The 12,275-nt window shown below is 35.7% G+C and overlaps 1 protein-coding gene across 1 annotated transcript; it reads left to right on the top strand.

Annotated features, from left to right (window-relative positions):
* Positions 1 to 56: 56 nt before the first annotated feature.
* On the top strand, positions 57 to 10,282 carry tomm40l (translocase of outer mitochondrial membrane 40 homolog, like). The gene is made up of 10 exons (XM_020934418.2): positions 57 to 96; positions 1,235 to 1,437; positions 1,778 to 1,845; positions 1,944 to 2,036; positions 2,751 to 2,852; positions 2,950 to 3,055; positions 3,830 to 3,952; positions 4,033 to 4,109; positions 6,037 to 6,139; positions 7,727 to 10,282. The coding sequence occupies exons 2-10, from the start codon at positions 1,236 to 1,238 to the stop codon at positions 7,864 to 7,866; spliced, it is 1,014 nt and encodes a 337-aa protein (XP_020790077.1). The 5' UTR covers positions 57 to 96; position 1,235; the 3' UTR covers positions 7,867 to 10,282.
* The last annotated feature ends 1,993 nt before the right edge of the window (positions 10,283 to 12,275 follow it).

Below are 12,275 nucleotides of genomic sequence, written 5' to 3'. Positions count from 1 at the left end.
AAGGCTTTGAGATGAAGTAGGCGGGTCTTCAGGGGTTACGTCTTTTTTCCGCTGCCTTTTTCAACTTCCGGCTGCATCGTCCTCTGGAAATACAACGTGAGTGCATTAGCATTAGCATCGGATTTTTATTAAATTGACCTTTTAATTTCCGTAATAATATTCCCAGTTTGAGTCAGTAAATAGAGAAAGACATTAGCATTAACCTCAACGTGTAATATGTTACCATTTCTGTCAAAACAAGCTGAAGCAGGGCGTCATTAGCCAGAGAAGCTAACCTAATCGCTAACCATCTTAATAGATTTTATTCAAAGCATCAGTTTAACTCTCAAATCTCTCGTTTACGCCCTAAAAAGGTTAATCATGCACTATGTTCTTGGTGAGGATGTACTGTTGGCTGTGTCAGTTTGGATGTGCCCTTATAAAACACTTCACTTTGAATGAATGAACCTTGTGTGTGTGAAAGGTTAAATCCATTCATCGATTGTTCTGTCTTAATAACTATGACTACGTGTCCTGTCAGGTTACAAAAATCTCTCCTTGTTAAAGTATAATTTTGGATTATGCTCCTGTTTCTTTTGCTGTTGGGTTTGTGTAGAAGAAGATGATTCATGTTTAATGACTTATACATATGAATATACAATGTGGATGCTCAAATGGCCTCCACAATACTACAGAATACTTAATTATTGATTTGATATAATACATTTATTTGTATTTCTGCGTCATTGTGTGAAGATAAAAGAACATGTAAACTGTCCCCTCAATGCTGGAGATGGGGCATTTTTTAATTAGATGGTTGATGGTCCAATTTGATCTATAAATATTTTCCTCCCTCAAAGTCAATCAACATTTTGCTATATGTTGCAAAGTAACAGTTTAAAATGGTCACTTTAATAGTTTAATGAGCTGTACCATGTAGTTTTGTGAAATAGGGCAGAGGGGAGGGGTGTACACCAGCTGTTTTTGTTTTTGTTTTTCTATTTCTTTGTTTCTTTAAAGTCCCAAAATGAAGAACTTTAACCATTTTATTTTTGTATTCTTTTGTAATTAAATGGTAATATTCACAATTGTTCTGTCTTCATGTAGTGTCTCTTCTATTGTAAATAAAGTCACATTTGTTCAGGCAAATTGTTTAAAAGAATAAATTAACAAGTTGCTTATATTTTCTTATTTTTAAATTTCCTGTGTCTGTTTTTGGTCCATGTTGTGACATTATTCTCTTCTCTTCTCTCAGAATGGGCAGTGTGTTGGCGGCCAGCTCCCCGACCCAGCCTCCCCCAGCCACAGGGGGCGCTGTTCCTCCAGGCCTCACAGTGCCTCCAGGCTTTGGGATGCCCCCAGTCTCTTCTGTTCTGCCCTCATCTGCCCCTCCAGAGGAGACAGAGAGCTCTTTACCAAACCCAGGGGGCTTTGAGGAGTGTCATCGAAAATGTAAAGGTGAAGTTATTTTTAGGCTACCACATAGATGGTTAGATGGATGGATAGTTAGATACTTTATTCATCTATCGTAGGCATACATTCAGTAGCCCAACATCCAAGTGGGAAGAAAGTCCATATGATTTCCCCCAGAGTCCTCACCACTCTCTCGATGGTTCTCAGTTTGGTGCAGCTTTGCACACTGTGGTTTGTGTCGTTAGGAAAAAGAACACACTTAAGCCACTTCCTTATGAATGTCTCATTATTGGTATTTTGGGTGGTGTTTTACCACAGATTGACTGCCCACTGAAGCTCTGTTATAGAAGTAACCATGGTAACAAGTTTTTCCCTGTGTCTTCAGAGGTTTTCCCGATGCAGATGGAGGGAGTAAGGCTACTTGTCAACAAAGGGCTCAGTAATCACTTTCAGGTAAATTTAAACTAGGAGTGTCTGACCCTTTTATTTCATTAATATTTATTTACTGGTTGAAGTGATTCTAACTTGACTTATGTGTTGCTTGTCGTCAGGTGAGCCACACAGTGATGCTCAGTACAATGGGAGACTCAAGCTACAGGTTTGGGGCCACGTACGTCGGATTAAAGCAGACAGGTCCTGCAGAGGTAAGTCTTTTCTATCTATTTAGTAATACTGCATTAGTCTTTTCTAGACACTCAAAGTTACTTTACAATTTAGTATTTATTCCAGACTCGTAAACTTACTATTGTAGCAACAAGGCTGCCAGTTTTGCCATTGGTCCCTACAAACACCACCACAGCACACGCCACATTTATACAAGGAAATGTGGGTGAAATGTCTTGCTTAATGACACAAAGACTTTTTTGCCACTGGCGCCCCACTGTGGCACTTGGAATTCCCTGCAGTCTGACATCCAAGTACTAACCAGGCTCCGCCTTGTTCAACTCCTGATATCTGAGGAAATCAGGCTTTGACAAGGAGATTTAGACATTTATCATAAGAGATTAACTCACAATTTAAAAAAAAATCTCATCTCTAAAGTCACTCTTTGAGTGCTTATTCCAACTTTTATGCTCCTAAACATGGGTTTACAGACACAACGTCACTGAGTGAGAATTATTCCAAATCTTGATAGAAATATTTACATTTAACACCATGTTCACTAGATGTTGCCAAACTGCAGGCGAAGACGAGATCACCAAGCAAAATTATAATAATTTTAATTTGGCTATACTGACATTGACATTAGATATACTCCTGTGCCAACTTAATGAAACAAAATATTGCATTAACGTGAAATAGAGTGGTGATAAATCTTATGTTTTAAAATTGTAATTAACTGCTTAACCTTGTTTTAGTTTTTCCCTGTGATGGTGGGGGACATGGATAACACTGGAAGTCTTAACGCTCAGATCATTCACCAGCTCAGTAGCAGGATACGGTCCAAACTCGCATTTCAGGTAAAGATCTATGGACTTGAGCATTACTATTAGTTAGTAGCATGCTTCATAATACCACTGTTTGGTTTCTAAAGTTGTATTTGATTTAAATCTTCAGACACAACAGAACAAGTTTGTAAACTGGCAGGGAGACGCAGAGTACAGAGGAGACGACTTCACTGCAACAGTTACTCTCGGAAATCCAGATGTTCTTGTGGGATCTGGTACGTCAGTGCTACTTCTATTTTCATGTACATATTTTTAACATACTGGGCAAGAATAAATAAAATCTGCTACTTATATTATGTTGTAAGATACCAACTCTGTGAAATCATTTAAATAATTAGCCAGAAAGTTCTTTTTAACAATTATCAAAAATGACTGTACACATGCCTGAACCAAAACGTAATACAGTAACTGCATTACTACATAGGAAATACAAATTTAAATGAAAACTTTATTTAAATACTGAAATTATTTAACATCAATAGTCAGAACCTGCTGGTAGTTCCATAAAACAAGTTAAAAACATGTCCTTTCAGGCTGTGGCCCAAAATTATGGAATGCACTGTCCTTTTCTCTCTGTTTGGCCGACTCTTTGTGAAAGCTCTATATAAATGAAGTTTACTTACAATAATATACCAAACTATTAACCATTTTAATCTAGATTTTAGATTTATTTATTGAAGATTGACTTGGCAGGAGAGCACATTACATGCTGTTGCCAATCATAACACCAGAAACTTAGACAAACTTTATTAAACCACAAGGGAAATTATTTGGACACAGTAGCTCACAGATCACCATATAATATAATAACAAAGAGAAAATATATAAATGTTAATCATAAATTCTAACAAGTAGCAAAAAAGAGCAAGAGGCAGTTGTGAAATCAGATATAATTATGTAAATGTGTATGTACAAGTCAAAATAAAATAGAAAAATAAGTAATAAAATATAAAAGTACAAGTATATAAGTATAAATCCCTTTGTTTTAGGTCTTGTTGTAGCTCATTATCTTCAGTCCATCACCCCGTCTCTGGCCCTGGGCGGAGAGCTGGTCTATCATCGCAGACCTGGAGAGGAGGGCTCCGTCATGTCCCTGGTCGGCAGATACACAGGTACTTAGAGTAATTTAATCTCCAATAAACGAAATTATAAACAAACTGTGCAAATTAAACCCCACATCTTGCTGTTTTAGGCAGTAACTACATTGCTACACTGACTCTTGGTGGAGCTGGAGCACACGCCTCATATTACCATAAAGCCAATGACCAGGTAAGAATGCTGAATTTTACAGTAATGTTGATATGATATGGTAATAAAACAAGCAATATTCATATATAATTTTATTTCAGCTGTAAAAGTGGCATTTTACAGTTGTTTTAGGACTGGGTAAAAAATAAATATTGCCTGGCCAGCCACACCCACGTCCTTTAAATAAACACAAAGGGCATAGAATCGAGGCCAGGAAGTACATTGGTACATATGATTTAAAAACAGTTTCCAAAGTGCTGCCCAGAGGTCATGAAAAGAAAACAACAAAAGTATAATTGCTAAAAATGTTATCATACTAGTCCTAAAACATTAAAAAACAATATAAAAATGAAACCATAAAATCTTAAAACAGCAGTAAAAATAATGGTAACACTTTATTTTTGGGTACACTTATTAACATCTTATTATTATTTGAGGGTCAACGTTGGGGGTCAACATGTAAAACTTACCTACAGCCATTATTTATTTTACAAATAAGAGCCTTGATAATTATCAACAGTCATTGTAGAGAACCATTGAACCTATTATTTGCTCAACTTAAAGTGTTGGAAAATGTATATTGTTGACTTGAGTCTCCTCAAAGTCATGTATATGACTATATATGACTCATAATATATATGACATGTATAAAGCAAAGTGCAATATATTACCTGTAAATGTTCAAAGACTGTTTGAGATCAGAACGAGCAACAAATACAAATACAATGATGGCATTTAAAAAACACATAAAATTGAATGTAATGTGTATGTATGAAAAAGGAAACTAAGTGTTGTTGTGCATAATGGTGAATATTTCTGTTTGCAATTGATTAATAATTGTGCCTGAACTGTAATTTACTGTTTTGAATTGTTTTAAAGTGATTAACAGTGAGGAAAAGGGGGCAGATAACATAAGATTACTCTTCTTTCTGCTCCTTTTCAATAATTTCTTGTGTGTTTGATGTTGTGACACTGTTGATGTCTTTTTATACTCTATGAATTAAATAAATAAAAAAATAAAAATTTTAAAAAACATCTAACTACCTGCTAATTAGCATAGTTGTAGATGGCTAATTTGTCACTAGTGTTAATTAGTATTTATTCATGTCTAATTCCCCATAAGCTTACTCTGCTATTAGTTAGACATTTACACTTTCCTATTAAGTGCAAATAAGTAAAAACTATATTTCTTGTGCTTCTAGTCACAGTAACAACATGCTTATTACCAAAAGCTTATTAGAATCATAATTTATTGACAAAAATGGCCTAGTATCAGACTAATAAGCAGTAATAAGGATTGTATTAATTGGAAAGTTTGTAAATGTCAAATTAATAGTAGAATAAGCTTATGGGGAATTAGACATTAATAATAAAAGGGGCTGAATAAATACTAATTAATGAAAAACTAACCATTTACAACTAGACTAATTTGCAGGTAGTTGGATGTTAATACCCTGAAATAAAGTGTTAACAAAATAAATAAATAAAAAACTCAAAAGTCATAGGTGCTTTGGGTAACTGGGTATCAAATGCTTTTCTCCATGGAGATGTTATTGCTAGAATGTTTCACAGTATGGCATTACACCTTTCTATCTTCATGGAGACCAAACCAGACCAAGTTACAGGCCAGATCTGTGGAGAGGCAACCCCGCTCACGGTCAGAAGGCCTGTTTTTCTAGGTATTTTTCAGCTGAAAAACCACCTGCAATTGAATAAATATAAACTAGAACTGTTAAATGCCATACTGTGGAATATTCCAGATGAGCAATGGCATACTGTATCCATAGAAACCAGCAGGTGATGGACTCCCAAACCAAAGTGTTACATAGTGCACCTTTTTAAAAAACAGAAAATATACAAAAAATCATAACTATAACTTAATTACTAACAAAATTCCATGCACTTATTTCTTGCTGCTTTGACGTTTTGTTTTTATTCTTGCGAGCAGCTGCAGGTGGGAGTGGAGTTTGAAGCCAGCACTCGGATGCAGGACACCAGTGTTTCTTTTGGATATCAGATTGACGTGCCTAAAGCCAACCTGCAGTTCAAAGGTGTGTTTTATTTAACAAGTGTTTATCATGAAATTGCTCAGTTACACAATTGTATTAATAAAACCATTATCTCACTGTTACAGAAGTCATAATAGGATAAAACACATGACTTGATTGCTTAAAAAGTTGGTCACAGGTTTAAGGTTTGCCGCTTTTAGTTGTATTGTCTAAAATGATTCATGTTTTTACAAACGTTACTAGGCTTTTTTTTTTCTTCAGCACTATTGATCCATCCACATTTTCTATTAAATAAGATGTTAAAGGTCCTGTGTTATGCAGAATTGACTCTTTCAGCCATGTTAGAATGTTGTTACCTCATCAAAAACATACCTGGAGTTGTGTTCTGTTTCATTCACACACGTTTGAACAATCCTTTTTATTAGTCTGGCTACATCTCTAAAGCTCACAATGCTCTTTTCCACCTTGTGATGTCATGAAGCTGTAGTTTTCAAGTTAACAGCGCGCCCTTTTATCTTTTGTTCAGTAGAGATTGGCAATTCCAGAGTGTGTTCAGTATGAAAGAAAAAATATGCAATGTTTGGGTGTTTAAACATGTGTGAATGAAACAAAACACAACTCCAGGTCTGTTTGTGATGAGGAAACACTGTAACTAGATTAGAAAATATTGTATAACTTTTACATTTCATCTGCTTGTCTCCACGGAGAAATGGGGTTTAATGCCCTAGTGTGGAAGATTAATATCAATAATCAATTTTCAAAGTAGAGCCCTGCACTTCCGACGCAAAACAGTGCGGCGCGGGACACATTTTGAAAGCTCATTGCGGGCGCGGGCGGGAGCGGCAGTCTGCAGTCCCGCAAACTAAATATGAGTGTAAAGTAAAATATACAAATGAATAATGTTTGCCTATCATATATCATTTGTGCTGGATTTTTTATTTGGCATTAATAAAAACATTTTAAGCAGCCTGAATTTGCGGACGTGGTTTAATCTCACGCAAATTTTAGGCAATTCAGCTTCCCCGTTTGGATTTGCGGGCGGGAGCGGGACAAAATATCGCAGATATGGACAAGAGCGGAAATGAGAATTACAATTCTTTGCAGGTGCGGGTGGGAGCGGGACTGAAAATTTTGTCCCATGCAGATCTCTATTTCAAAGTTCAAAGTTAGCTTTATTGTTAATTTCTTCACATGTACTAGACTTGCAAAGGAATTGGAATTATGTTTCTCTTGATCCCATGCGTAGACAACGACTGGGAGAGTGAGAGGCCGTTATGTCTGCACATGCCGTCATTCAAATCATAACACCATTCAAGTTTTTCTGAAGCAAATTGTTGCAGTTGCAAGACCTTTGTGTCCCAGTCAAAGGTCTCAGTGCAGTTTAACAGCAGGACTGGTCAGGGAGAGTCAGCAGATTTGTGTCAGAGCAATTTGAGGAGAGGAAGGGCCAAAAGTGTCTCTCCTTTGTGTCCTGCAGCATCATATAGATATAATAATATCTTGGTGAAGACAAGCATCTTTTTTAAGTGTTGTATGATTACCTTTTTGACGTTAAAAGCAAACAAGTTGGAAATGAAGTGCATAAAAGTTAATATAGTAATATTAATGTAACCCATGCTTTGTCCGTAGGCTCCATAGACAGTAACTGGGTGGTCGGTGCTACGCTAGAGAAGAAACTGCTGCCTCTTCCTCTTTCTCTGGTCCTCTGCTCCTTCCTGAACCACCGTAAAAACAAGTTCCAGTGTGGATTCGGCGTCACCATTGGTTAACGGTGCTTTCAAGGACCTCATAGAAAAAAACGGACAGACTAAAACCGTCCATCAGACCTCTGCAGCAGACGAGATCATGGTTCATGTGTGAATGTGGTGTAATCAAGACCAAGGTAAAACAAAACAGACCAAGAGGGATGGGCCAGTATTTTGTAAAGATTACCTGTTAAATGAAAGTGGAAAAGTAAATTAATACTGTAATTTAGACTTCAAATAGCAGGACAAACATCTAATCAGAAGTTAACAAATGTATATAGCTAGAATGTAGAAGATGTTGTTAAAAATATATTTGTGAAAAGGATACTGTACAAACTGCATTCCCTATTAAACTATTATGCATACATATTTGACTATGGTTGGTCCATGTACAGAATATGGACAACAGGGCTGGGTATCATTAAGAATTTGCCGATATGATACAAACCCCGATACATAGGCCACGATACGATACACATCTCGATACAGTGAGCTTTCGATTCAATATTCGATATATTTCAAATTGATTCAGTACAGTTCAATAAAAAAATAAAGGCTAAATCATTTCTGTGATACTAAAAGTCTTGTTAAACCACTTCTTGAGCAAAGTTAATATGAAACAAACATTTTAATCATCAAAACAATGAAAATGTCATATGTGCTATATATAAAAGAGTTTCTTTTCTCTAAACAAGCACGATAACTGTAAATTATACCAAAAAATACTCTTGGCGATATATCGATACAGCAGCCCACGATATCAATATTGTATCATCACATTAAACGATACGATATGTAGATATTTTTATATTTTTTCATACTCCTAATGGGCAACAATAAATGATAACTAGAGTTAAGACTCTGTACCAGTGGTATTTATATCATATAGGGAACACTTTTAGAGTTTGAAAAGCAAAAATATAGTGTGTATTGTGGAGTTGGTTAATAATGTTTGCAATGTGCTCTGTGGACAGGACCACATGGGCAGAGATGTAAAATTATAATATAGACAAAAGATTGATATAAAATGCTAACTTGATACTAATCTTGTATCTAAACCAGGTACACAGATGAACAAGTACAAACATACAAGTGTCTGACAATATTAGTCTTTTTCTGAATAGTTTTATAGTGATCTAGAACAGGCATGTCCAAACTATGGCCCAGGGACCAACAGCGGCCCTCAGACTTCCATTTGAATTGGCCCATATAACCTTATACACAGGGTTCCCATGGTCATGGAAATACTGGAAAAGTCATGGATATTGAAAATTTCATTTTCCAGGCCTGGAAAAGTCATGGAATTTTAGTATCTCTTTCATGCAACTACAACGTTCTGTTAAGTTCTCATTAGGCTATTATGATTATTTCCGGACATAAGCACCTTTTGTTTAAAAGGGACAACAGTAAATGCACTGACAGTATTTTGAATGTTAAAAAACTATAATCCCAAACCAATTCTACACATATAGGTGCCGTAAAGTCATGGAAAATTCACTTTAGGTCATGAAAAAGTCATGGAAATTGAAATTTTGTCAATGAAAAAGAGTGGGAACCCTGTACACAGTGGGTTTTACTGCAAGTTTCTGAAAATCTACCTTGATAAAGCCCATATTAAATATTTAATGTGTGCTGTTGATGATGGCACTGTCCATGGACTTCAATCCCCTCTGCTTCATCTGTGTTTTGACATGCAACCCTTCATGAAAAAAAGTTTGGACATCCCTGATCTAGATCTTTGTCAGTTTAAGATCATGTTAATATTAGATAAACTGTATTATTTTGTATTGAAAACTACATTATACTGTCTGAAAAAATTGTGTAGTTTAAAATTTTGTGACAACACACAAGTCTTCCTCTTCTGTTCACTCATCTACCTCAGTCTAACAGATATTACATTAGTTTTAGTCGCACTAGCTCTATGCTCTGGAAAAAAATGGAAAATACATTCAGCAAAGTTGTAACAGTACAAAATACTGGTCTATCTCCAAAATACTGGTCTATCTCTTACCTTTTACTTTATTTATTTTATTTCTATAGTGAAAAAATATCTCTCTCTTCTGTCTATGTATATTTATGGGTATTGGCCTTGATTACAACACTTCTTACAAGCACTGAAAATATTGAAGCCACTGATCTAAATGATAAGAGTTAATTTAAACCTGACCAACTGCCTGTAAAGTCTCTTGTAAACCGGAGCTTGGTGCCTGTCACGTTTTTATTTTTATTTTATTTTTTATTTTCCAGTTTCTGTCTTTTGGCATGATGTGAATGAACTCATTTTACTGAAGTTTACTGTAAGGAACGGTCCATGCTCTTTTTCACAATCTCATCTGTGTTTTTGTTGCCTTTTTATGTTACATTCATGTGAAACCGTGAATATAATAACTATGTATATAAACATTGGAATCAAGTAAAGAATCATTTCTTACTAAAACTGGTTTATGTTGTTTCTTATGTAAAAGTGTGTTATGGTTGGAGCTGCAAATCATAATTTAACTGGAAGCAACTGACCCAATTTCCTTCACAATAAACAAAATAGCCAGTATTCCATCTATTTTATTCCGCTTATCCAGGATCGTGGGAGCAGCAGTCTAAGCGGGGACTCTGGCAGCCGTGTCTCATTTCTCTTTCCTCATTTCATTCTCCTTGATTCCTCTTCATGATTCTGCAGAGGAGACAAAGTGAGGAGAGAGGATATAAACTCCTCACTGAGACCAATAAAGTTTGATTATTTTCTCTGATGTCTGCCTCCTGAAGCCACCCTCATGTTTATTCCTTCCTTCCATTATTTTCTTTGGGACACCACTACATATGACACATTTGATTGGCAGCTGAAAAATGGAGGATCAAGGAGAGAAATCAAGGAGACGGAAGCAATGAAAGAGAAATGAGACGTGGCCCCAGGCTTCCCTCACCTCGGATACTTCCTCCAGCTCCTCTGGTGGGAACCCAAGACATTCCCAGTAGTGCAATGTAGTAGTGATGGGTATTATTGGCGTATTTAGAAGATATTTAGATGATGCCATGGCAATTTATTTTAAAAGTGCTAAAAATATCCACCATAGGGCTGGGTATCATTAAGAAGTTGCCGATACGGTAGGTAGGTAGGTACCTTGATACATATCTTGATACAGTGAGCTTTTGATTCAATACGATACAGTTCAATAAAAAATAAAGGCTATGATACTAAAAGTCTTTGTTAAACCACTTCTTGTGCAAAGTTAATGTGAAATGAGTTTCCTTCCTCTAAACAAACAACAAAACTGTAATGCTGTAACAAAATAATTGAGTTAAATTTACCAAAACATACTGCCCATAATATCGATACTGTGTCATCACATTAAACAATATGATATTTCGATATTTTTGCACACCCCTTGTCTACCAGGTATCACACAAAACACAAACAAACTGCAGAATTAACAAAAGCAATATCACTTATCACTATATTATGGTCTTACTTGAGAGGTTAAACTGTGAGTTTGTGATTTTAATTTCAATAGTACATCTCAATAGGTTTTATATATATTTTAAAAAAGTACTCAATAGTCTAAGACCAACAATCTGTACAGAAAAAACAAAAATGTGGCTATTTGCTGCAGGTGTTCCAATCAGTGGGAGCAGGTTGTGGGTGCTCTTGGAAAAAGGATCAAAACTTTAAACACAACAGAATTCAGGCACTCCAAGAAGTAAAAATCGCACGAGGAAAAATATAGTTAAAAGGCCTTTATTTAAATCTAGATTATATTTTTCCTCGTGCAATTTTTACTTCTTTGGAGGGCCTGGATTCTGTTGTGTAAAGTACTCAATATAATCTTTTTTTTTTTTTTTTTTTTTATATGCTCCTAACCTAACTAACTTTTAACTCCTGACTGCTCCAAACCCAATGGCATTTTAAGGATGGGACAAATGCAGAAATCTATAACTACTAATTATTATATTTATTTGCTCAAAATTATTCATTTTGCAAACCCACCAAGTCTTGTTTCCACCTACACTTTCTGCATTGTGGTATAAGATAATTACTGTTGAAGGGTGTGTATTGTGTTGTTGTTGATTTTGCGCTGACTGACTAAAAGTGCAAACATGGAGCTCAATGCATCTAACTCTTATCTTTAAAAGGTTAGTGCCAATATGATAAATATGGTGATGGCAAAGTGAACTGGAGTAACCGTCTAACAATTGCTTCGACACGTGAAAATGACCTAAATAATACATACACTGTAAAATCTAAAAGTAGACTTTACTTGAAAAAATCTAGGAAACCAATTTGCCTTGAAAAATCTGACTTAATTGGACTGGGAATCTAAAGATGAGCTTACAAGTGATTCCTCAGTGAAGTGTTCAGTAAATTCCTCTTTCATCTCATTAGGCACATCAAGTTAAGGGTGTTTTAGTTTTCATTCATAGAACTCACATTGTGAAGCTGT

The sequence above is a fragment of the Boleophthalmus pectinirostris genome, unplaced genomic scaffold, assembly GCF_026225935.1.
Source record: "Boleophthalmus pectinirostris isolate CB_2022bp ecotype Guang Dong unplaced genomic scaffold, ASM2622593v1 HiC_scaffold_21, whole genome shotgun sequence".
Lineage (NCBI taxonomy): Eukaryota > Metazoa > Chordata > Actinopteri > Gobiiformes > Gobiidae > Boleophthalmus > Boleophthalmus pectinirostris.
Note: the sequence above shows the minus strand (reverse complement) of the source record. Positions and strands in the feature narration are given on the sequence as shown.